General features: G+C 53.2%; 1 protein-coding gene across 1 annotated transcript; it reads right to left on the bottom strand.

Annotated features, from left to right (window-relative positions):
- Positions 1–10700: 10700 nt before the first annotated feature.
- On the bottom strand, positions 10701–26335 carry OAF (out at first homolog). Its single transcript, XM_078882370.1, has 4 exons — positions 26061–26335; positions 15125–15259; positions 13642–13819; positions 10701–11156 (listed from the first exon to the last, which is right to left on the bottom strand). Exons 1-4 carry the CDS (start codon positions 26175–26177, stop codon positions 10702–10704), a joined length of 885 nt encoding a protein of 294 aa, XP_078738496.1. The 5' UTR covers positions 26178–26335; the 3' UTR covers position 10701.
- Between the last annotated feature and the right edge of the window lie 6 nt (positions 26336–26341).

Here is a 26341-nt window from a genome sequence, read left to right as displayed (position 1 = left end):
CACACAGAGAGAGACACACACAGAGACACAGAGAGAGAGACACACACAACATAGACACAGACAGACATACAAGCAGAGAGAGACAACACAGAGACACACAGAGAGAGAGACACACAGAGACACACAGTGAGAGACACACAGAGACACACACAGAGACACACAGATACACACAGAGAGAGACAACACACAGAGACACACAGATACACACAGAGAGAGAGACACACACAGAGACACACACAACATAGACACAGACAGACATACAAGCAGAGAGAGACAACACAGAGACACACAGAGAGAGAGACACACAGAGACACACAGTGAGAGACACACAGAGACACACACAGAGACACACAGATACACACAGAGAGAGACACACACAGAGACACACAGATACACACAGAGACAACACAGAGACACACAGAGAGAGACACACAGAGACACACAACATAGACACACAGAGACACACAGACAGACACACAAGCAGAGAGAGACACACAGAGACACACAGTGAGAGACACACACAGAGAGACACACAGAGACACACAGATACACAGAGAGAGAGAGACAACACAGACACACACAGAGAGAGACACAGAGAGAGAGACACACAACACAGACATACAAGCAGAGAGAGACAACACAGAGACACACAGAGAGAGAGACACACAGAGACACACAACATAGACACACAGAGACACACAGACAGACATACAAGCAGAGAGAGACACACACAACATAGACGCACAGAGAGAGACAACACAGAGACACACAGAGAGAGAGACACACACAACATAGACACACAGAGAGAGACAACACAGAGACACAGAGAGACACACACAACATAGACACACAGAGACAACACAGAGACACAGAGAGAGAGACACACACAACATAGACACACAGAGAGAGACAACACAGAGACACAGAGAGAGAGAGACACACAACATAGACACACAGAGACCCAATGTCTCTGTGTCGGGGCCTTAAACAATACCAAATGGATTACTTTTTGCAAATAATCAAATTACTGAATAAACCACACGCGGTGCTCGTTGTGCAAACAAAGTTAACAGACATTCTGTCATCGTCTATTGTTGATGTGAAGCTTTCGTGACCGCAGGAATCCACACTCGTTGGTTCTTTCGGTAAAGTCACGTAGAAAAAAAAAATAACAAAAAAAATTAAGATTTCGATTTAAAGCGTTCGTGACTGCAGGGATTCATCTTCTTGGTTCTTTCGGTAAAGTCACGTAGGTAAAACATTAAAATTAATAAAAGTAAAAGTAATTTTTTTATTTTATTTTACTTTTATTAAAATTAATTTTAATGTTTTACCTACGTGACTTTACCGAAACAACCTAAGAATATGAATCCTTGCAGTCACGAAAGCTTCAAATCTAGAATCTTTCGGTAAAGTCACCACGTAGAATGGAAATAATAAAATTATAAAAATAAAACATAATAAAATAATTCTCACGACGTTTCGGCCACAACGCAAGCAGCCGTCCTCAGGTGGAGAACAGGTCTGTCGAGAAGACAGCGTCTGAAACGTCGTGAGAATAATTTTATGTTTTATTTTTATTATTTTATTATTTCCATTCTACGTGACTTTACCGAAAGAACCAAGAAGAAAAATTAAGATTTTTAGAAAAATAAAATTTGATTACATTTTATTTTACTTTTTCTACGTGACTTTACCGAAAGGGTATAGTGCAAAAACACACGAATCATAATTCTCACAGCTAGGTGCGTAGCAACGATATGGGGCCGTCGATAAATGACGTCACGCGATTTTTGTTCACAAAGAGCTTTACAGCTCTTCGGATTACCTCCTGCTGCAGTCTAAATACTGATTCTGATTCAGAACAGGGGGGGGTAGGGCATCAGGGGCGATGACGTCATCCGCGGCGGTCGCATCATCGCGATGACGTCATGTTACGCGGGCAGGGGAGGGACAAAAATGCGGTGGTGACGTCACAAAGTCAATGTCACCGTTGCCCACGAGCGGCTTGGGCCTTGGAGACTCGTGACGTCATCAAGCGGGAGGTTTGCGAGTTGCTGCTGGGGACGTGACGTCATACCTGCCGAGGCGGCGTGGCCGCTTGTGACGTCGCCGCGGTGACGCCGCCGTCGTTGCGGAAATGACGTCGCCGGAAGTGAAACGTTTTTGTATTTTCTTGGTTTTTTCGGTAAAGTCACGTAGAAGGGAAATAGTAAAATAATAAAAATTCAACAATTACTATTTTTTATTAATAAAATAATACAAATTCAACAATTAAAATTGATTGTTTAATTAAACAATAAAAAATAATTAATTGAACAATAAAATGTTATTGTTTAATGTTACAATACAATTTTATTGTTTAATTTAACAATAAAATGTTATTGTTATTTTTTATTACTTTATTATTTCCCTCCTACCTGACTTTACCGAAAGAACCAAGAATATGAATCCCTGCAGTCACGAAAGCTTTAAATTGAAACATAATTGTATTTTAACGATCAAACGAGTCATTTTATTTCTAAGATGAAACGTGAATTAAACGTCTCCGTGAAAATAATTAATGAAGTGCGTTAGGGGCCGTCCATAGATGACGTCACGCGATTTTGGACGATTTTTGACCCCCCCCTCGTCACACGGCGTCACAAAAAGTCAGACCCCTCAAATATGACGTCACAAAGCTCTGCCCCACCCCCAAAAAATAATAAATCATGCTTCAAATCGCTTTAAACTATTGTCATTGTAGTGCGTATTTAATGTGGCACTGCACTCTGATGTTGTAGGAGAAAACATTTATCAAAAAGTCAATTTAATTAAGTAGAGAACGTGTTGTCGATATTGATTTAAAGTTGCGCATTTTGACGTGACGTCACATTTCTCAAACCCCGCCCCCCCTCGTCACACATCGTCATAAATGTCTGACCCCCACCCCTCCCTAGGTGCGTGACGTCATTTATGGACGGCCCCTAACTGGCTGTCGCTGTAACGTTCTTACACCGTGGCCCCTCCGTGACGTCTGTGAACAAAGCGCTTCATAGCTCATCGGATTTCTCCCGCGTTATGAATATATTCTGATTTGCGATTCAATCGCAAAATATGAAAAAATTAATTTTCCCGAGCACACATTTTAGTGTTATTGACCAACGTGTCAAGTGAAATGTATTCAGTCTCTAAACCTAGCACGGTCGATCCTAATCAGTGCCATGGTGAGCATGCAAACAGACGCGGCTCTGAACGTACATGGTGGCATTGCCCTTGCTCTGTCCGCCTTGTGGCGGTCTCTGGTCTAACACCTCTGGTGTAGGCCAAACAGATTCACACACTCTACCTTACACGTATTGTTACACTCACTCACCTGCCCACTCATTGTTACACCCACACACTCATTCTTACACTCACCCACCCACACACTCATTCTCACTTACCCACTAACTCATTCTTACACTCACCCACTCACTCATTCTTACACTCACCCACCCACTCACTCACTCATTCTTACACTCACCCACCCACACACTCATTCTTATACTCACCCACCCACACATTCATTCTTACACTCACCCACCAACTCACTCATTCTTACACTCACCCACCCACTCACTCTTACACTCACCCACCCACTCACTCTTACACTCACCCACACACTCACTCTTACACTCACCCACACACACTCATTCTTACACTCACCCACACACTCACTCTTACACTCATCCACCCGCACACTCACTCTTACACTCACCCACCCACCCACTCTTACACTCACCCACCCACTCATTCTTACACTCACCCACCCACTCACTCATTCTTACACTCACCCACCCACACACTCATTGTTACACTCACCCACCCACAAACTCGTTCTGACACTGATTCACCCACTCACTCTTACACTCACCCACCCACACACTCATTCTTACACCCACCCACTCACTCATTCTAACACTCACCCACCCACAAACTCGTTCTGACACTGATTCACCCACTCACTCTTACACTCACCCACCCACACACTCATTCTTACACCCACCCACTCACTCATTCTAACACTCACCCACCCACAAACTCGTTCTGACACTGATTCACCCACTCATTATTTCACTCACTTATTCTTACTCACCCACTCATTCTTACACTCATCCATCCACTCATTCTTACACTCACCCACACACCCACTCATTCTTACACTCACCCACCCACTCACTCTTACACTCAACCACCCACACACTCTTACACTCACCCACACACTCACTCTTACACTCACCCACACACACACTCACTCTTACACTCACCCACCCACTCACCCACCCGCACATTGACCACGAGGCATGGACACAGATCCGGTATCAATGTTCGTGATTCCTTCGCCGCTCGCTCTTAAAACGCGCAACGGGACACTTGAGATGCACAGACTGTCCGCTACCGAACGTACACTTATAAATTACACGGCAGTTAATATGAAATAAGGCACTTTTTTATATATTTAAGTCATTAACCATTACTATAGTTCGACATAAACAGTATTGTCATCGTCACATCATCACGGAAGAGACGTCGCGACCTCACCCGGTCTGCGTTCACGTTCGCCACTTTAAACTCCTTTATTCAACCACGAGTGAGTTCCCCGTTGAGATTCAAGGTCTCCGATTGGTTGAACTCCTTTATTTAACCACGTGTGAGTTTACACCATTGGAACCTCATTTGCCAGTAAAAAAAAATATGATAATTGTTTTTTTACCCTTCTATCTGGCAACAAATCTGACACCTTTTTTTACAAGGAGTCATGTTTGCATAGACCACAATACCTGCGTCATCTGGCCCAACCCATGTGAGACTAGGCTCTAAGGAAAGCTGTCTCGGGTGTGGACCAATCAACTTCAAGGACAGTGCACACATTATCAGAGTTATGTTTTTTGTTTGCATTATGACTGCAGGTATTGTGGTCTATGCAAACATGACTCCTTGTAAAAAAATGTGTCAGTTTTGTTGCCAGATAGAAGGGTAAAAAAACAATTATCACGTGAGTTCCCCATTGAGATTCAAGGTCTCTGATTGGTTAAACTCCTTTATTTAACCACGTGTGAGTTCCCCGCTGAGATTCAACGTCTCTGATTGGCTGAACTCCTTTATTCAACCACGTGAGTTCCCCGTTGAGATTCAAAGTCTCTGATTGGTTGAACTACTTTATTTAACCACGTGTGAGTTCCCCGTTGAGATTCAACGTCTCTGATTGGCTGAACTACTTTATTTAACCACGTGTGAGTTCCCCGTTGAGATTCAAGGTCTCCGATTGGCTGAACTACTTTATTTAACCACGTGTGAATTCCCCATTGAGATTCAAGGTCTCTGATTGGTTGAACTACTTTATTCAACCACGTGAGTTCTCCGTTGAGATTCAAGGTCTCTGATTGGCTGAACTCCTTTATTTAACCACGTGTGAGTTCCCCGTTGAGATTCAAGGTCTCTGATTGGTTGAACTACTTTATTCAACCACGTGTGAGTTCCCCGTTGAGATTCAACGTCTCTGATTGGTTGAACTACTTTATTTAACCACGTGTGAGTTCCCCGTTGAGATTCAACGTCTCTGATTGGCTGAACTACTTTATTCTACCACGTGTGAGCTCCCCGTTGAGATTCAACGTCTCTGATTGGATGAACTCATTTATTTAACCACGTGTGAGTTCCCCGTTGAGATTCAACGTCTCTGATTGGCTGAACTACTTTATTCAACCACGTGTGAGTTCCCCGTTGAGATTCAACGTCTCCGATTGGCTGAACTCCTTTATTCAACCACGTGTGAGCTCCCCGTTGAGATTCAAAGTCTCTGAGCGAATGACGGCGCACGGTCACTCTCACAACCCCCTCCCCGCCTCGCGTCGCGTCCTACTTATAGGTAGACTCAGCCCAAAAAAACTAACACACACAAACCTATCATCATTGACGTCAATGCTTTAAAATAACTTCGCTTGCCGAGTTGCATAAAGTGTATATGTACACATGCGCACGCTCACGTTTCATCGTTTGGCACATTAATCAAGGGACGATTTAGAACGAAAACACACACGGGGGGGAAATAGAAAAAAATAAAAACTTTAACTGGGCAAAAAAAAATAGAAGCCAAAGGTGCAGCTTCTGAAACTTCCCGACTCACGCCACTGCTAGCGGAAGGAGATTCCAACTCCTATAGAGGCAGCTAGAGGCAGGGGGAGGGAGGGAGGGGGGGAGCTTTAGACGGAGGGGGGGTCCCCCCTTCTAGAGAGGGGGGAGGGGAAGAGGGAGAGGGTTCGAGCGGGGGGCCTCCCTCCAGAGAGAGAGGCGGGGGGCCCCCTCTAGAGAGGGGGGAGGGGAAGAGGGAGAGGGCTTGAGAAGGGGGCCCCCTCCAGAGAGAGAGGGGGGCCCCCCATTAAGAGAGAGGGAAGGGAAGGGAGAGGGGGTCTCGAGGGGGGGCCCCCCTCTAGAGAGAGAGGGAGGGGGCGAGAGAGCGAGCGAGTGAGCGAGAGAGTGAGCGAGAGATTGAGCTAGAGAGGGAAGGTTTAAATAAAGCCAAGTTTTTAAAAAATGTATTTAAAAAATTTACGAAATGATGAGCGAAGCAAAGTGCCGAATACACCGAGCATCTTCTTGTTTCCACTGATCGTAAAAAAAGAGATGGAGGGGGGGCCCGCCTCCATAGAGAGTTATGGCGTCCTGTTCACCGAAACCTTCTGTAAAGTTTGCTCTGCAAAGCTCATCTCACCCAGTGGAGGGCAGCCCATCCCCGCTCGAACTGTGCCACTCGCCAGCCGTGTTGATCGCTTGCTACTGAAACCTCTGATGCCGCGATTATTCCACCGGTCAACACACTTTTTTAAATCCTTTATATTAAGTTCGCTTGCTTGCTTGCTTTGGACCGTGCAAATCTTTCGGTCGTTTTTTAACCCACTTCCCGTGATCCAATCGAGCTGACATTTTGCACACAGACTCGTTGTGCGTGACAATTAATGTTAGTGACAATTTTTTTCCAAAATTTTACACTTTTTAGGACAAAAATATTATATTTAATTACCAATTGCTTAATGGTGCAATGCAATCATCTGACCCATAGGTGGCAGCCATCTCAAGCCAGAGGACGAGAGGACTCTAGCCGCCACGCATATAAAGGATTTATAGTGAAAAACTTTGTTTTTACGGGTTATACTTATTCTGGCATAAGGTATTCCAACGGTTCTAAGGTAATTTTGGGGTGCCGATTCCAAATTTGGCATCATATTTTGTCTATCACATGAGGTTTTTGAGATATCAAATATTGCATTTTCAATAAAAACTGCACAAGAAAAATATTAAATGAATGTGGATATCTACATAAAATGATATTATAAACACACTATCCTAAAAATACAGCAACCATATTTTAACACTAAAGCAGTAACTGACTCGCAACAACTTGCAATCATAAGTGACAGAGTTAATTTCGGGTAAAATCAATGAAAACGGGGTATGCCGATAGCATAAAATGAGATGTGATAGAGCAAATCTGAGATCAGGTTTGGAATCGGCACCCTGAAATTAGTCTAGAACAGCTGCAAAAGTCCAGGCCAGAAAAACAAGTTTTTTTTTTTATTGACCAGTAATTATTGTTACGGTGATGATTACACTGGTCAAAGAAAAAAAAACTTGTTTTTCTGGCCTGGACTTTTGCAGCTGTTTTAGACTAATTTCAGGGTGCCGATTCCAAATCTGATCTCAGATTTGCTCTATCACATCTCATTTTATGCCATTGGCATACCCCATTTTCATTGATTTTACCCAAAATTAACTCCGTCACTTATGATTGCAAGTTGTTGCGAGTCAGTGACTGCTTTAGTGTTAAAATATGGTGCTGTATTTTTAGGATATTGTGTTTATAATATCATTTTATGTAGATATCCACATTTATTTAATATTTTTCTTCTGCAGTTTTTATTGAAAATTCAATATTTGATATCTCAAAAATGTGATAGGCAAAAAGCTGATGCCAGATTTGGAAACAGCACCCCAAAATTACCTTAAAACCGTCTACGGGTCTATGTGTGAGTCTACGGGTCTCTGTGTGAGTCCACGGGTCTCTGTGTGAGTCTACGGGTCTATGTGTGAGTCTATGGGTCTCTGTGTGAGACTATGGGTCTCTGTGTGAGTCTATGGGTCTCTATGTGAGTCTATGGGTCGCTGTGTGAGTCTATGGGTCTCTGTGTGAGTCTATGGGTCTCTGTGTGAGACTACGGGTCTCTGTGTGAGTCTACGGGTCTCTGTGTGAGACTACGGGTCTATGTGTGAGTCTATGAGTCTCTGTGTGAGTCGATGGGTCTCTGTGTGAGTCTATGGGTCTCTGTGTGAGTCTATGGGTCTCTGTGCGTGTCCACGGTGACCAGGCTGAGGTCATCAACTCACGGCGCTAGAGATACCCGGGGTTCGATCGTCAAAATGAATCCTGACGTGCGGGGAACGTGAAATCTGCCCGCACAACGACTCTTCCCTGGCATGGCTGATTATCCCAGAGGCGTGCAAACGAGATGACGCCAAACGAGATGACGCCAAACGAGATGACGCCAAACTGGATAACGCCAAACGAGATGACGCCAAACTGGATAACGCTAAACGAGATGACGCTAAGGCTACACGGGGAACAACGCGGACGAGGCGTAACACGTAACACACGGAGGTAATCACGACATCGCCACGTGATTAACCCATCGCCAACGTCCTCAGTTGGTGGACGAGCCGACGTCGAGGCGACGTTGAGGCAATGCTGGGCCAAACGTTCCATGTGCCGTGTTCCGGGCACCCGGTTCACTTCCAACGTTGACCCAACGTTGATCCAACGTTGAGCCAACGTTGACCCAACGTTGTCCCAACGTTGAGCCCAACGTTCCATGTGCCATGTTCCGGGCACCCGGTTCACTTCCAACGTTGACCCAACGTTGGGCCAACATTCCACGTTTACCCCGGGCCAAGGAGTGAAGCGATACGAGCAGCCGCCGGAGTCGTTTGAGGCTGCTCGTTGAGGGGAGGGGTTGGGGGGGGTTGAGGGGAGGGGGTTGGGGGGGGTTGGGGGGGGTTGGGGGGAGGGGGTTGGGGGGGTGGCTCTGTCAATGAATGAACGACTTTCAATCGACCTCCTGGATCGCTGCGCCGACCCCACGGTGTATAAACGGACGTCGGACGAACGTCGGTCGGACGTTTAACGCAAACAAACAGCGGCGGACTTCCCTCGCGGACGGATCACATGTTTACTGGGCACCCCGGAATACCCGGAGCGTCAGGCTCAACGTCAGGCCAACGTCAGGCTCAACGTCGGGCCCAACGGGTCTAACCGATTGCGGCAGAGGTCGCAAACGGGTTTTGATTCCTTACCCGTACCCGTACCCTACCCGTACCCGGCCGGGTTACGGGTAGGGTACGGGTATCGGATACCTGATTGCGACCTCTGGGATGAAGCCACGTTGCAGGCGCGGGTGGATTGATTCTAGGAACTTGAATTGTGAGAAGAGACAAGACGTTGGGTAATGAGTGACAAACGGTGACTCACCAGTGACTCACGGCCTACCCGTACCCGTACCCGGCCGCACCAGGGTCGCAAACGGCTACCCGTACCCGTACCCGGCCGGAGGGGAAGTATGGACGGATGACAGCTCCTGGTCAAAGGCTAAACTGGCCGAGCGGTTCCTTAAACGTTAACATTGACGATTTTACTCAAAGTAATACAAATAATAGAGACCTTGGGTTCAGTTTTCTGAGTGAATTGTAAGTGTCAGTGTTTAAAGAACGCTACGCGAATTCTAACTCGGGTGATTTTATCTCCTCGTTTAAAACAGCTTTTAAAAATCACTTTCGGAAGCCGTTAATTGTGGGAAATGTAAAACCACGCAGCGTGTCAGCCAATCATCTGTCAGCTAACCAGCACGCCGCATCAGCCAATCATCTGTCAGCTAACCCCAACGCATCAGCCAATCATCTGTCACCTAACCGGCACGCCGCATCAGCCAATCATCTGTCAGCTAACCGGCATACCTCATCAGCCAATCATCTGTCAGCTAACCCCAACGCATCAGCCAATCATCTGTCAGCTAACCGGCACACCGCATCAGCCAATCAGGGTTCCCAGCTCCTCAACCCCAAGGTCCCAGCAGCCAATCACGCGTCAGACAACCGACACCACGTGAGCCAATCACGCGCCACACCCCAACAGCCCGACCCCTCAAGCGTCCCAGCAGCCAATCACCCATCAGCTAACCGGGCACTACTTCAGCCAATCACGCCTCAGATAACCGGGCACCACGTCAGCCAATCACGTGCCACCCCAACAGCCCGACCCCTCAAGCGTCCCAGCAGCCAATCACGCGTCAGATAACGACACCACGTGAGCCAATCACGCGCCACACCCCAACAGCCCGACCCCTCAAGCGTCCCAGCAGCCAATCACACGTCAGATAACCGGCACCACGTGAGCCAATCACGCGCCACACCCCAACAGCCCGACCCCTCAAGCGTCCCAGCAGCCAATCACACGTCAGCTAACCGGGCGCCACCACGAGCCAATCACGCGCCACCCCAACAGCCCGACCTCTCAAACGTCCCAGCAGCCCAATCGCGCGTCACCTTACCGGCCAACACCGCATCAACCAATCACGCGCCAGCCCCTCCCCCCCCTCCGCCCCCCCGTCCCCCCGCCCCACACCCTCCAACCAATCAGGCGCCGTCGTCTCCCCACAGGCAGAGGTTACGGGAGGGGACGATGAACTCGAAGGTCCAGCACTTGCTGCAGGCCCGCACTCCGCACGTCCGCACGTCCGACCCTCCAGGGCTTCCCTCCTCGCGATCTCCTCCCACGCCCTGCTGCTGCTGCTGCTGCAGGCGCTGCTGCTGCTGCTGCAGCTGAGCCACCTTGCACTTGCGCAGTCCGCACGGCAGCCACTCGACGCAGACGGCGCAGCGGCAGACGCAGGGCGCGGAGGGCGAGCGAGACTCGCGGCACCGCGGCGAGGCCGGCGAGGGAGGCGGCGACGGTGACGGCGGCGGCGGCGGCGGCGGTAAAGATGGCGGCGGCGGTGAGAAGGAAGGCGGCGAGCCCGGTGGTGGTGAGGGGGCGGGCGAGACGGGGAGGTTGAGCTGAGCGAGGATGGTCATCACCGGAGGCCCGCCGCCTGTGCCAAAGGAGAGGGAGGGGGACAGAGGCAAAGATTAAGATCCCCCGTGTAGCTGGTAACCCCTTGGCACAGGTAACCCCTCCACCTTCAATTCATTACCACAAAACCGTGAGAAAAATATCAGCTAAGCTTCTGCCAGAGGCCCCGGGGGGACAGGCGTCTATGACGTCTCCTGGCCAAACCCCATTTGGCGGAGCCAGGAGACTAAATCTTCACCCTCGGGGTTCCTCCAGAAACAGCAAAAAGCCACTGCGGGTGGCCACGTGGAATGTTCGAACGCTCACTGCGGAGGAGAGGCTGCCACTCCTTTGTCAGGAGCTGGACCGGTACCGCCTGGATCTCTGCAGTATTCAGGAAGTCTGGTGGACCGGCTCTGGCTCCTGCCACCATGAGGGGTGGACAGTCCTCCACTCGGGGCAGGAGACTGCCAAACAACAGGGAGTGGCTTTTCTTCTGAACAAACAAATGAAGGGGGCGTGGGAGCGTGGCGGTGAGGTGTGGGAAGCTGTAAGCCCCAGGCTACTTTGGGCTCGCCTTCCCATCAACCGGAGGTGAGGTGTGGTGGTCATGGTTACTTATGCCCCCACCAAAGATGAACATCAGTGGAGAGATGCAGGCAAGGCCAATGAGTAAGATGCCTTTGATAACCTCCTGTCACAGGTGTGAGCTAAAGTGGCCCCTCGAGATAGAGTAATCTTGTTGGGTGACTTTAATGCCTGAGTTGGTCATGATGCTGATCTGGAGTGATTGGAAGGCATGGGCCAGATCAGCTCAATAACAACGCTAGACTTTTGTGCAGCCCATGGGCTTGTAATTACCAACACGCTCTTCCGGCATCGACGCATCCACACAACATCATGGATACATTCCGGGTCCAAGCAAGAACATCTGCTGGACTACATAGTGACGGACCAGCGATGCGAGCCCATGTCTTTGACACCAGGACCTACCATGGACCTGATCTGCCCAATGACCATCGATTTTTCATCTTTAAGATGCGCCTGCCATTCTTCCACTCCGGTGGTGGATGTACACCCAGGACCCCATTCAACCCCACTGTGGCCTGGTCTCAGCTAGCTGATGAAAGTTGCAAGCGAGAATTTCATGATGCCTTGCAGCTCGGGTTGGCATTGTCTCCCACTTCTGATGCCGAGGGAAATGGGTGAGATTTAGGACTGTGGCTCATGCAGCTGCAATGGCTGCTTTGGGTACACGGTCCAAACCTCCCCAGAGACCCTGGCTGACAGAGGAGGCGTTCAGGCTGGCGGAGAAAACCCGACAGGCCCACTCTCATCGGCTACAGCATCCCACGTCAGAGATTGAGGAGGCTTACCGCAGCCTTCGCTCGGAGGTTCGGAGAGCCATGAGGCACTGCAAGGATGGGTGCTGAGGAGATAGAGTCTGCCTCAGTGGCCCGTGATCACAAATCACTATTTAACTCCATCAAAAAAGTAACTTGCAGCGCCACACCTATTACCATCATTTAGGGGTAAGAACGGTGATCCTATCTCTGACCCCCAGGAACAGGTTTGCAGATTTGCTGGGCATTTCTGTGAGGTATTGGGAGAGGAGAAAATCCCTCAGACTGGAAAACATCGTGGCACAAAGTGGGGATGACCCTGCTGAGGCTGCGGTGCCTCAAATATTGGAAGAAGTCACCCCCTGTGAGTGGCTGGCTGAGATGCCATCTGTTTAGGAAAAGTGCCAGGCAGAGATGATCTCCCAAGCGAAATGCTGAGGGAGGGTGGCGTTTGTGCACAGGCTTTCCTAGATGACATCATAACAACAGTCTGGACCACTGGACGGGTTCCGCAGGACTGGAAGGATGCCCTGGTGGTCCCCCTCTTTAAGAAGGGGGACCGTACCGACTGTAACAACTACAGGGGCATCTCACTCCTCAGTGTGCCGGGAAAGGTCCTGGCAAGGATTACTCAACATCGCCTTGCTAGGCACGCTGAGGAGAGGCTTGCGGAGCCCCAATGCAGTTTCAGGAAAGGGCGGTCCTGCACAGATGCCATATTTTCTGTCCGTCTGCTACAGCAGAGGTGTAGGGAATTCCAACAAGACCTACATCTCTGATTTATTGACCTGGTCAAGGCCTATGATACCATGAGTAGGCCTGGGCTCTGGGTTGTTCTTCGTGCTTTCGGAGTCCCTGACCCTCTGCTCACGATCATTAAGTACCTTCATGATGGTGAGCGGGCCCGGGTAAAACTATGTGGCCTGGAGTCGGAGCCATTCCCTGTACACCTTGGGGTGCGACAGGGATGTCCTCTGGCTCCCACATTATTTAACCGAGAGAATTTCCATTTTCGGAGTCCCTGACTCTCCGCGTGTCTCTGCGTGCGTGTCTCTGTGTGCGTGTCTCTGCGTGCGTGTCTCTGCGTGCGTGTCTCTGCGTGCGTGTCTCTGCGTGCGTGTCTCTGCGTGCGTGTCTCTGCGCGTGTGTCTCTGCGCGCGTGTCTCTGAGCGCGTGTCTCACCGCGGTTGAGGGCCCGCACGGTGTCGGCGTTGCTGTACGCCGCGTCCCAGGCATCGGTGCAGGCGCTGTAGAGGCGGGCTGCGCGCTCCGTCGCGTTGCTCAGCGCCACCAGCAGCTCCATGCGTAGCGTCTCAGCGGGGCGGCTCTCTCCCGCACCGCGCACCACCGCCGAGTTCCGCTGCACCGACACCGGCACACACCGCAACGCTCACCGCAACGCTCACCGAGCCGCTCACCGCACAGCTCACCACCGCACAGCGGAGTTCCCTCTGTGCCGCCGCCACCGCCGCCGCCACAACACCGCTCACCACCACCACCGCTCACCACCACCACCACCATTCACCACCGCGAGAGTTCCTCTGTGCCACCACCAACGCCACCACCGCCACCACCACCACCACCACACTACACACCACCACACACACAACCACACCACACACCACCACACACACAACCACACCACACACCACCACACACACCACACACGGCCATCGTGAACCCAAGCTGGTGAGTGGGCTGGTGAGTGGACTGGTGAGCGTGGTGGTGAGTGAGCTGGTGAGTGGGTGGTGAGCGTGGTGGTGAGTGGGTTGGTGAGTGGGCTGGTGAGTGGGCTGGTGAGTGAGCTGGTGAGTGGGCTGGTGAGTGGGCTGGTGAGTGAGCTGGTGAGTGAGCTTGTGAGTGGGCTGGTGAGTGGGTTGGTGAGCGTGCTGGTGAATGTGGTGGTGAGCGTGGTGGTGAGTGAGCTGGTGAGTGGGCTGGTGAGCGTGGTGGTGAGCGTGGTGGTGAGTGGGTTGGTGAGCGTGGTGGTGAGTGGACTGTTGAGTGAGCTGGTGAGCGTGCTGGTGAGTGAGCTGGTGAGTAGACTGGTGAGCGTGGTGGTGAGTGGACTGTTGAGCGGGCTGGTGAGCGTGGTGGTGAGCGTGCTGGTGAGCGAGCTGGTGAGCGGACTGTTGAGCAGGCTGGTGAGCGTGGTGGTGAGCGTGCTGGTGAGCGTGGTGGTGAGCGTGCTGTTGAGTGGACTGGTGAGCGTGGTGGTGAGCGTGGGGTGAGCGTGGGGTGAGCGTGGTGGTGAGCGTGGTGGTGAGCGTGGGGTGAGCGTGGGGTGAGCGTGGGGTGAGCGTGGTGGTGAGCGTGGTGGTGAGCGTGCTGGTGAGCGTGGTGGTGAGTGGACTGTTGAGCGGGCTGGTGAGCGTGGTGGTGAGCGTGGTGGTGAGCGTGCTGTTGAGTGGACTGGTGAGCGTGGTGGTGAGCGTGGGGTGAGCGTGGGGTGAGCGTGGTGGTGAGCGTGGTGGTGAGCGTGGTGGTGAGCGTGGGGTGAGCGTGGGGTGAGCGTGGTGGTGAGCGTGGTGGTGGTGAGTGTGGTCGTGAGCGTGGTGGTGAGCGTGGTGGTGAGCGTGGGGTGAGCGTGGGGTGAGCGTGGTGGTGAGCGTGGGGTGAGCGTGGTGGTGAGCGTGGTGGTGAGCGTGGTGGTGAGGGGCGCCACCTGGCGGAGTTTGCTGACGGACTCTGGCGAGAGGACTTCGCGTGCGTGGAGTCGCGCGATGAAGCAGCTCGTGCGGTACTCATCCTGGCCACGCTCCATCTCCCCCAGCACCAGCACCTTGAAGACCTTCACTCCCTGTGTGACACACACACACAGTGACACACACACACACACAGTGTGACACACACAGTGACACACACACACAGTGACACACACACAGTGCGGTACTCATCCTGACCACGCTCCATCTCCCCCAGGACCAGCACCTTGAAGACCTTCACTCCCTGTGTGACACACACACACAGTGACACACACACACACAGTGTGACACACACAGTGACACACACACACAGTGACACACACACACAGTGACACACACACAGTGCGGTACTCATCCTGACCACGCTCCATCTCCCCCAGTACCAGCACCTTGAATACCTTCACTCCCTGTGTGACACACACAGTGACACACACACACAGTGTGACACACACAGTGACACACACACACAGTGACACACACACACAGTGACACACACACACAGTGACACACAGTGAGACACACACAGTGACACACACAGTGACACACACACACACACAGTGACACACACACACACAGTGACACACACACACACAGTGACACACACAGTGTGACACACACACACAGTGTGACACACACACAGTGTGACACACACACACACAGTGACACACACGCAGTGTGACACACACACAGTGACACACACACACACAGTGACACACACACACAGTGACACACACACAGTGACACACACACAGTGACACACACATAGTGACACACACACAGTGACACACACAGTGACACACACACAGTGACACACACACACACAGTGACACACACAGTGTGACACACACACACAGTGTGACACACAGACAGTGACACACACACAGTGACACACACACAGTGTGACACACACACACAGTGACACACACACAGTGTGACACACACACAGTGACACACACACACACAGTGTGACACACACACACAGTGTGACACACACAGTGTGACACAGTGTGTGTCAGTGTGTGTGTCAGTTTGTGTGTGTCAGTGTGTGTGTGTCAGTGTGTGTCAGTGTGTGTGTGTCAGTGTGTGTGTGTGTCAGTGTGTGTGTGTGTCAGTGTGTGTGTGTCACTGTGTGTGTCACTGTGTGTGTCAGTGTGTCAGTGTGTGTGTGTCAGTGTGTGTGTGTGTCAGTGTGTGTGTCAGTGTGTGTGTCAGTGTGTGTCAGTGTGTCAGTGTGTGTGTGTCACTGTGTGTGTGTCACTGTGTGTGTGTCACTGTGTGTGTCAGTGTGTCAGTGTGTCAGTGTGTATGTGTCAGTGTGTGTGTGTGTCACTGTGTGTGTCACTGTGTGTGTCAGTGTGTCAGTGTGTGTGCGTCACTGTGTGTGTGTGTCAGTGTGCGTGTGTGTCACTGTGTGTGTGTATGTCAGTGTGTGTGTGTCAGTGTGTGTGTGTGTGTGTGTCAGTGTGTCAGTGTGTGTCACAGTGTGTGTGTGTCAGTGTGTGTGTGTCACTGTGTGTGTCAGTGTGTCGGTGTGTGTGTGTCAGTGTGTCAGTGTGTGTGTGTGTCAGTGTGTGTCAGTGTGTGTGTGTGTCAGTGTGTGTGTCAGTGTGTGTGTGTCAGTGTGTGTCAGTGTGTGTGTGTGTGTCAGTGTGTGTGTGTCAGTGTGTGTGTCAGTGTGTCAGTGTGTGTGTGTCACTGTGTGTGTGTGTGTGTCAGTGTGTGTGTCAGTGTGTGTCAGTGTGTGTGTGTGTGTGTCAGTGTGTGAGCGTGTGAGTGTGTCAGTGTGTCAGTGTGTGTCACTGTGTGTGTCAGTGTGTGTGTGTCAGTGTGTCAGTGTGTGTGTGTCACTGTGTGTGTGTGTCACTGTGTGTGTCAGTGTGTGTGTGTCAGTGTGTGTCAGTGTGTGTGTGTGTCAGTGTGTGAGCGTGTGAGTGTGTGTCAGTGTGTCAGTGTGTGTGTCACTGTGTGTGTCAGTGTGTGTGTGTCAGTGTGTGTGTGTCACTGTGTGTGTGTGTCACTGTGTGTATGTGTCAGTGTGTGTGTCAATGTGTCAGTGTGTGTGTCACTGTGTGTGTGTCAGTGTGTGTGTGTCAGTGTGTCAGTGCGGGGTGAGAAAAATGAGTCCCACGGGGGAGAGGGAAGGATTTGGGGGAAGATCTCCGGTTTGTAACGACTTACAGATGTGCCGCGTGTGTGTGTGCGCGCGTGTACTCACACACAATACACACACAGACAAAGAACCCCGTGTAGCCTTCACAGACTGTTGGGGCAAGTGCTGTTAGCGAGCAGCACCTATGAAGGCCGGCACGGCACACGAGGAGGTGGGTGGGTGGCCAGCACCACGCCCGGCCGCCTTTGTCTCCCCAGTGGCGATGTCTACTACACACCGCTACACCAGGCTTACACATTTGAGGCCGAGTCGACCTAGGGGATGCCCAGGGACCGGTTCTGATAATCGTCGCTCATGTTGGTGACCGTGAGCGGGAATCGAACTCGGGTCGCCGGGTTCGTAGCGCAGCGTAGCGCTAACCGCTGCACCACCGCTCCCCACTACACACACGCACGCACTTTCACTCACACTCACTCACTGAATCGTCCACCCACCCACTCACTCCACGGCGAACTCACTCACCCGTGCACTCACCGTCACTCACCCATCCACTCACCCACCCACCCGCTCGCCCACTCGCTCGCCCACCCACCCACTCACTCACCCACCCACCCGCTCGCCCACTCGCTCGCCCACCCGCCCGCTCACCCACCCACCCACTCACCCACTCACTCACCCACTCACTCACTCACCCACTCACTCACCCACTCACCCACCCACTCACCCACTCACTCACCCACTCACCCATTCACTCACTAACCCACTCACTCACTCACCCACTCACTCACCTACTCACCCACTCACTCACCCATCCACTCACCCACTCACTCGTATGCTCACCCATCCACCAATTCACTCCACCTCCCCACTGTTCACCGAACCACTCATTCCCACCCGCTCACCAACCCACCCGCTCACCAGTGTGTGTGTGTGTGCGTGCGTGTGTGTGATTGTGTGCGTGTGTGAGATCGTGAGCGTGTGTGAGATCGTTAGTGTGTGATTGTGAGTGTGTGAGTGTGTTGCAAGTATATGTGAGTGTGCGAATGTGTTATTTTATGGGCGTGAGTGTGCGTGTGTTTGTTAGTGTGCGAGTTTGTGCGTGTGTGTGTTTGTGCGTGTGCATGCGTGTGGGTGTGTGTGCGTGCGTGCGAGTGTGCGTGTTTGAGGTTGTGTGCGAGGTTGTGCGTGAGTGTCGTGAGTGTGCGTGTGTGTGCGCGAGTGTGTGTGCTTGAGTGAGCGAGCGTGTGAGTGTTGTGAGTCTGCGTGTGGGAGTGTTGTGAGTGTGTGTATGTGCGTGTTTGTGTTTGTGTGTGTGCGTGAGTGTGTGTGTGTGAGTGTGTGAGGTTGTGTATGTGTGAGTGTGTGCGTGAGTGTGTGTATGTGTGTGTGAGTGTGCGTGAGTGTGTGCGTGAGTGTGTGAGGTTGTGTATGTGTAAGTGTGTGAACGTGTGTGTGAGTGTGTGAGTGAGTGTGTGAGTGTGTGTATGTGTAAGTGTGTGAGCGTGTGTGTGAGTGTGTGAGTGTGTGCGTGAGTGTGAGTGTGTATGTGCATGTATGTGAGTGAGTGTGTGTAAGTGTGTGTGTATGTGCATGTATGTGAGTGAGTGTGTGTACGTGTGTGAGTGTGTGTGTATGTGCATGTATGTGCGTGAGTGAGTGTGTTTAAGTGTGTGAGTGTGTGTGTATGTGAGTGTATGTGCGTGAGTGTGCGTGGGCGGTGTGTGTGTATGTGCATGTATGTGAGTGAGTGTGTGTGTGTGCGTGTATGTGCGTGAGTGTGTATGTGTAAGTGTGTGTATGTGCATGTATGTGCGTGAGTGTGTATGTGTAAGTGTGTGTGTGTGCGTGTATGTGCGTGAGTGTGCGTGGGCGGGGTGTAGTTGTGGTAGTGAAGGCGTCACGTGTCTCCATTGTACTTTAGGAATCCCCAACCCAACCCCAGCGTACAGTGTGTGTCTGTGTGTGTGTGTCTGTGTGTGTGTGTCTGTGTGTGTGTGTGTCTGTGTGTGTGTCTGTGTGTCTGTGTGTGTGTGTCTGTGTGTGTGTCTGTGTGTGTGTCTGTGTGTCTGTGTGTGTGTCTGTGTGTCTGTGTGTGTGTGTCTGTGTGTGTGTCTGTGTGTGTGTCTGTGTGTGTGTCTGTGTGTGTATGTGTGTATGTGTGTATGTGTGTGTGTGTGTGTGTGTGTCTGTGTGTGTGTGTGTGTCTGTGTGTGTGTCTGTGTGTGTGTGTGTGTCTGTGTGTGTGTCTGTGTGTGTGTCTGTGTGTGTGTGTGTCTGTGTGTGTGTCTGTGTGTGTGTCTGTGTGTGTGTGTGTCTGTGTGTGTGTGTGTCTGTGTGTGTCTGTGTGTGTGTGTCTGTGTGTGTGTCTGTGTGTGTGTCTGTGTGTGTGTCTGTGTGTGTGTCTGTGTGTGTGTGTGTCTGTGTGTGTGTCTGTGTGTGTGTCTGTGTGTGTGTCTGTGTGTGTGTATGTGTGTGTCTGTGTGTGTGTCTGTGTGTGTGTGTGTGTGTCTGTGTGTGTGTCTGTGTGTGTGTGTGTCTGTGTGTGTGTGTCTGGCCTTCATAGGTGCTCGCTAACAGCACTTGCCCCTACAGTCTGTTAAGGCTATATGGGGGATCTTTGTTGTGTGTCTGTGTGTGTGTCTGTGTGTCTGTGTGTGTGTCTGTGTGTGTGTCTGTGTGTGTGTGTGTCTGTGTGTGTGTCTGTGTGTCTGTGTGTGTGTCTGTGTGTCTGTGTGTGTGTCTGTGTGTGTGTCTGTGTGTGTGTGTTTGTGTGTGTGTGTGTGTCTGTGTGTGTGTCTGTGTGTGTGTCTGTGTGTGTGTGTGTGTCTGTGTGTGTGTCTGTGTGTGTGTGTGTTTGTGTGTGTGTCTGTGTGTGTCTGTGTGTCTGTGTGTGTGTCTGTGTGTGTGTGTGTCTGTGTGTGTGTCTGTGTGTGTGTGTCTGTGTGTGTGTGTCTGTGTGTGTGTGTGTCTGTGTGTGTGTGTGTCTGTGTGTGTGTCTGTGTGTGTGTGTGTGTCTGTGTGTGTGTGTGTCTGTGTGTGTGTCTGTGTGTGTGTCTGTGTGTGTGTCTGTGTGTGTGTCTGTGTGTGTGTCTGTGTGTGTGTCTGTGTGTGTGTCTGTGTGTGTGTCTGTGTGTGTGTCTGTGTGTGTGTGTCTGTGTGTGTGTGTGTCTGTGTGTGTCTGTGTGTCTGTGTGTGTCTGTGTGTGTGTGTGTCTGTGTGTGTGTGTGTCTGTGTGTGTGTGTGTCTGTGTGTATCTGTCTGTGTGTGTGTCTGTGTGTGTGTCTGTGTGTGTGTCTGTGTGTGTGTCTGTGTGTGTGTGTCTATGTGTGTCTATGTGTGAGTCTGTGTCTGTGTGTGTGTGTCTGTGTGTGTGTGTCTATGTGTGTGTGTGTGTCTGTGTGTCTATGTGTGTGTCTATGTGTGTATGTCTGTGTGTGTGTCTGTGTGTGTGTGTACGTGTTGGATGGCTGAGTGGGTGGGTACTCTGGATAAGTGCTGGTGACCTCCCCCTCCACCTTCAATTAAATCACAAAGGGACCCACAGAGAAAATATCAAAGTTAACTCTGCGCCCGGAGATCCCGCCCCAGTGGGACAGGCGTCTATGACGTCACCTACCCCCTCCCTCCACCCCGCACCGCCCCCACCCCTCCCCAACCACGAGTGGCCACGTGGGAGTGCCCGAACGCTCAACTGCGTAGGAGAGGCTGCCGTTTGCCCGTCGGGAGCTGGACCGGTAAACCGCCTTTGACCGTCTCTGCGACACCGCAGGTTCCGGTGGTCCTGGTTCTGGCTCCATTCGCTACGAGGGGTAGGGCAGTCATCCACTCGGGTGGTGGGGTGGTGCAGGACATTGCCAAACAACAGGGAGCGGCTCTGCTACTGAACAAAAGAATGAAGGGGGCGCGTGGGAGCGTGGCGGTGAGGTGCGGTAAGCTGCGAGTGGGCTTCGCCTCCCTTTTCGCTACGAGGGGTGGGGCGGTCCTCCACTCGGGGAGGGGGGGGGGGTGCAGGACATTGCCAAACAACAGCGAGCGGCTCTGCTACTGAACAAAAGAATGAAGGGGGCGCGTGGGAGCGTGGCGGTGAGGTGCGGGAAGCTGCGAGTGGGCTTCGCCTCCTCATAAACAAGAGGCAAGGAATGCTGGGGGTGTCTTGCGGTCACCCACCTGAAGATGAAAATCAGTGGCGAGTCAGACGCCTTTAATGACCTCCCTGTCACAGGTGCGAGCTAAAGTGGCACCCTGGGGGACAGAGTCATCCTCAGAGGTCGCAAACGGGTTTTGATTCCTTACCCGTATCCGACCGCACCAGGGTCGCAAATGGGTACCCGTACCCGTACCTGGCCGGGTACGGGTTTCCCGTTCCCTACCCTTACCCGTACCCTACCCGAAATGAGTGACAAACGGTGACTCACCAGTGGGTAGGGTACGGGTATTGGGTACCCGGTTGCGACCTCTGGGTCCAAGCAAAAACATCGTCCGGACTGCGTAGTGACGGAACAGCAGACGACGCGGCCACATGCTCTTGACACGAGTCACCTGAGCACACAGCAAGCTCTTAAGATTTGTCTTAAGTCTGGCAGACTGCAATAGCGGTTCCTTCAGGATGACGTCGTCACGACCGCTGCACCAGCAGCCAATCAGCTGCCAGGAAGACGACCCCCTGGCTACATGGCCGCCGTGACGACCCCCAGGCAACATGGCCGCCTTGACGTCCACCCAGGTAACATGGCCGCCGTGACGAACTCAAAGCAACATGGCCACCGTGACAACCCCCATGCAACATGGCCGCCTTGACGACCACCCAGGTAACATGGTCACCATGACGAACGCAAAGCAACATGGCCACCATGACGACCTCCAGGCAACATGGCCGCCTTGACGACCCCCAGGAAAAATTGCCGCCTTGACGACCCCCCAGGCAACAAGGGCTCAATTATGACCCCTAGGCAAAATGGCCGCGGTGACGACCCCCAGGCAACATGGCCGCCGTAACGACCCCCAGGCAACATGGCCGCCGTAACGACCCCCAGGCAACATGGCAACCGCGACGACCGCCATGCAACATGGCCGCCGTGACGATCCCCCTTTGCAACGCATTAATGTTATTAATTTATGTAGTTAATTACGTTATTAATTGTTCTCAATGATAATTGACTTCACGACGCCACGTCATGTCTACGACCTCGTAAGTCATTCCACCACCCCCCCCCCCCCCCCCCCCAGGACTCCCATCAACCTCGGTCTCCGTGAAAATGAAACCACCGCACAAACCTCCCCCAACCCCCCACCCCACACCAACCAACCCGGCGGAGATTTCCATCGGCGCCGCAAGTCACCGGCCGAGACGAACGGCCGTGAAGCGTGCAGCGGGAAAATCTGCAGCGCGACGCGTTCAGCGGGGAAGCGTTCAGCGGGAAGCGCTCAGCGTGACGCGGACAGTGGGAAGCGTGCAGGCGGGAAGCGCTCAGCGCGACGCGGACAGTGGGAAGCGTTTCAGCGGGAAGCGTTCAGCGGGAAGCGTTCAGCGGGAAGCGCTCAGCGCGACGCGGACAGTGGGAAGCGCTCAGCGCGACGCGTTCAGCGGGAAGCGTTCAGCGGGAAGCGCTCAGCGCGACGCGGACAGTGGGAAGCGTTCAGCGGGAAGCGTTCAGCGGGAAGCGCTCAGCGCGACGCGTTCAGCGGGAAGCGTTCAGCGGGAAAGCGTTCAGCGGGAAGCGCTCAGCGCGACGCGGACAGTGGGAAGCGTGCAGCGGGAAGCGCTCAGCGCGACGCGTTCAGCGGGAAGCGTTCAGCGGGAAGCGCTCAGCGCGACGCGGACAGTGGGAAGCGTGCAGCGGGAAGCGCTCAGCGCGACGCGTTCAGCGGGAAGCGTTCAGCGGGAAGCGCTCAGCGCGACGCGGACAGTGGGAAGCGTTCAGCGGGAAGCGTGCAGCGGGAAGCGCTCAGCGCGACGCGGACAGTGGGAAGCGTTCAGCGGGAAGCGTTCAGCGCGACGCGGACAGTGGGAAGCGTTCAGCGGGAAGCGCTCAGCGCGACGCGGACAGTGGGAAGCGTTCAGCGGGAAGCGCTCAGCGCGACGCGGACAGTGGAAGCGTTCAGCGGGAAGCGTTCAGCGCGACGCGGGCAGCACGATGTGGGCAGTGCAAGGCGGGCAACCACCCAAGGGCTGACTACGCGAGAAGTTGACTATGTGAGAAGTTGACTGTGTGAGAAGTTGACTATGTGAGAAGTTGACTATGTGAGAAGTTGACTATGTGAGAAGTTGACCGGGTGAGAAGTTGACCGTGTGAGAAATTGGGTGCGGAGTTGACCGGGTGAGAAGTTGACCGGGTGAGAAGTTGACTACGCAAGAAGTTAACCGGATGAGGAGTTGACTACGTGAGAAGTTGACCGGGTCAGAAGTTGACTACACGAGAAGTTGACCGTGCGAGAAGTTGACTACGTGAGAAGTTGACTATGTGAGAAGTTGACTACGCGAGAAGTTGACTATGTGAGAAGTTGACTATGTGAAAAGTTGACTACGCAAGAAGTTAACCGGGATGAGGAGTTGACTACGTGAGAAGTTGACCGGGTCAGAAGTTGACTACACGAGAAGTTGACTACGTGAGAAGTTGACCGTGTGAGAAGTTGACTACGTGAGAAGTTGACCGGGTCAAAAGTTGACTATGCGAGAAGTTGACCTTGCGAGAAGTTGACCGGGTAAGGAGTTGACCGCAACGTGAAGACGACCATGGCAAAAAAAGTTAACTAGGCGAGAAGCTGACCGTGGCAAAAAAGTTGACCTAGCACGAAGGTGCTCGCAAGAGAAGTTGACTGAGCAACAAGTTGCCCGAGCTACAAGTTGACTGGGCTACAAGTTTACGGCCGCACCGCCAGCGGTTTTGTGGACCGGCCGAGCTATTCAAAACATTGACGGAGTCCGAACCTCGCCCCCCCCCCATGACAAAGGTCACTTTGGCAATAGAAAGTAGGGGGGGGGGGAACAGGCGGGGGGGAGGGGGGCAAGGGGGGGGAGGGGGGCGAGGGGGGAGAGGGGCGAGGGGGGGGAGAGGGGGCGAGGGGGAGAGGGGCAAGGGGGGAGAGGGGGCAAGGGGGTGAGGGGAGGGGGGCGAGGGGGGGGAGGGGGGGGCAAGGGGGGGGGGAGGGGGGGGGGCGAGGGTGGCGAGGGGGGAGGGGGGCAAGGGGGGGGAGGGGGGCAAGGGGGGGAGGGGGGGCAAGGGGGGGAGGGGGGCAAGGGGCGCGAGGGGGGCGAGGGGGGGAGGGGGGGGGAGGGGAGGGGGGGCGAGGGGGGGGTGAGGGGTGACCTTCAGCAGAGGCTGAGGGGTCAAGTCCCGGTCCGTTGGCTCGATGGAAGGCGGATGGTGGTGTTGTTGGTGGTGTTGGTGGTGGTGATGTTGGTGGTGGTAGCGATGTTGGTGATGGCGGTGGTGATAATGGCGGTGCTGGCCACCCACCCCCTCGTGTGCCGTGCCGGCCTTCACAAGTGCCGCTACTCGCCTAACAGCACTTGCCCCGACAGTCTACGAAGACTAAATGGGGGAGTTTTGTTTTTGGTGATGGTGGTTGTGGTGACAGCGGTGATGTTGATAGTGGTGGTGGTGGTGGTTGTGGTGATAGTGGTGGTGTTGGTGGTGGTGGTTGTGGTGATAGTGGTGATGTTGGTGATGGTGGTTGTGGTGATGTTGGTGATGGTGGTTGTGGTGATAGTGGTGATGGTGGTGGTGGTGGTGGTGTTGGTGATGGTGGGTTGTGGTGATAGTGGTGATGTTGATAGTGGTGGTGTTGGTGATGGTGGTTGTGGTGACAGCGGTGATGTTGATAGTGGTGGTGTTGGTGGTGGTGGTTGTGGTGATAGTGGTGGTGTTGGTGGTGGTGGTTGTGGTGATAGTGGTGGTGGTATGGTGGTGGTGGTGGTGTTTGTGGTGATGGTGGTGGCAGTGGTGCTGGTGGTGGTCATGATGGTGGGAATGGCGGGCAGTGGTGGTGATGGTAATGATGGTGATGGTCACAATTTGTGTGATAACCAATCTGAAGCAATATGGAACCATGAGAGAGCCATACTCTGGCTCTGTGAGCCTAAGCTAATCACACTGAAACCCGAGGAATCCTGATTCTGACAGAAAAGACAAAGATCCCCCATATAGCCTTAACAGACTGTTGGGGCAAAGTGCTGTTAGCGAGCACCTATTAAGGCCGGAACGGCACACAAGGGGGGTGGGTGGCCAGCACCAACGCCAGACAGCCTTTGTCTCCCCCAAGTGGGCGATGTTTACACACCGCACCAGATACTTATTTGAGGCCGAGTCGACCTAGGGGAGGCCCTTGGTTCGGATAAATTGTCGCTGGTGTTGGCCGTGAGCGGGAATCGAACCCGGGTCGTCGCAGCGCAGCGCGCTAACCACTACACCACGCCTCACCACTACGACCATCATCGCCTTTCATCTACCATCACATCCACCACAACCTCCCTCCAACATCGCCTCCACCATCACCCCCCCCAACCCTCCACCCATCACCTCCAACCACCCTCCACCATCACCTCACCATCACCGCCACCATCACCTCCACCACCTCCTCCCTCCACCACCACCTCCCTCCACCACCACCTCCACCATCACCGCATCATCACCACCACCTCCACCACCCACCTCCCTCCACCACCATCCACTCACCACCACCACCACACCACCACCCTTCCACCACACTACCACCACCGCCACCACCACCACCACCACCGCCACCACCTCCCACCACCACCACCACCACCGCCGCCGCCTTCTCACCAGAGTGAAGTCGGCCCTCATGGACCACGTGGGGTCCCGTCGGCCTTGCGGAACTCCAGCCACCACAGGCCCCAGCGTCCCTGCCGCCGCCGCCGCCACGAGCCGCGGCGGCCTCATCTCCCCCACCGGGGCTCCCCCCTGGAGGAGCCCTCCGGGGCCTGTCGGCGCCGACTGCCTTGGGCGATCACCTCGCCCCCCACGCTCCTCACCCGCACCACCAGCGGAGGCCCTCCAGCTCCAACGCCAACGCCACCAACGCCACCAACGCCACCTCCAACGTT

Source organism: Lampetra fluviatilis, chromosome 65 (assembly GCF_964198595.1).
Source record: "Lampetra fluviatilis chromosome 65, kcLamFluv1.1, whole genome shotgun sequence".
In the NCBI taxonomy this organism is placed as follows: domain Eukaryota; kingdom Metazoa; phylum Chordata; class Hyperoartia; order Petromyzontiformes; family Petromyzontidae; genus Lampetra; species Lampetra fluviatilis.
The sequence above is the reverse complement of the archived record's forward strand: the minus strand, read 5'-3'. Positions and strand labels throughout refer to the sequence as shown.

Bases quoted from the DNA above. Each gene is read 5' to 3' on its own strand.
- OAF (XM_078882370.1), bottom strand. From the start codon at position 26,177: ATGAGGCCGCCGCGGCTCGTGGCGGCGGCGGCGGCAGGGACGCTGGGG. The intron at 15,260-26,060 runs GTGAGAAGGCGG...TGTGTCACACAG, and splicing joins TGAGGGCCGACTTCACTCTG to GGAGTGAAGGTCTTCAAGGT. The intron at 11,157-13,641 runs GTGAGACACGCG...CCTTTGGCACAG, and splicing joins CGTGCGGGCCCTCAACCGCG to GCGGCGGGCCTCCGGTGATG.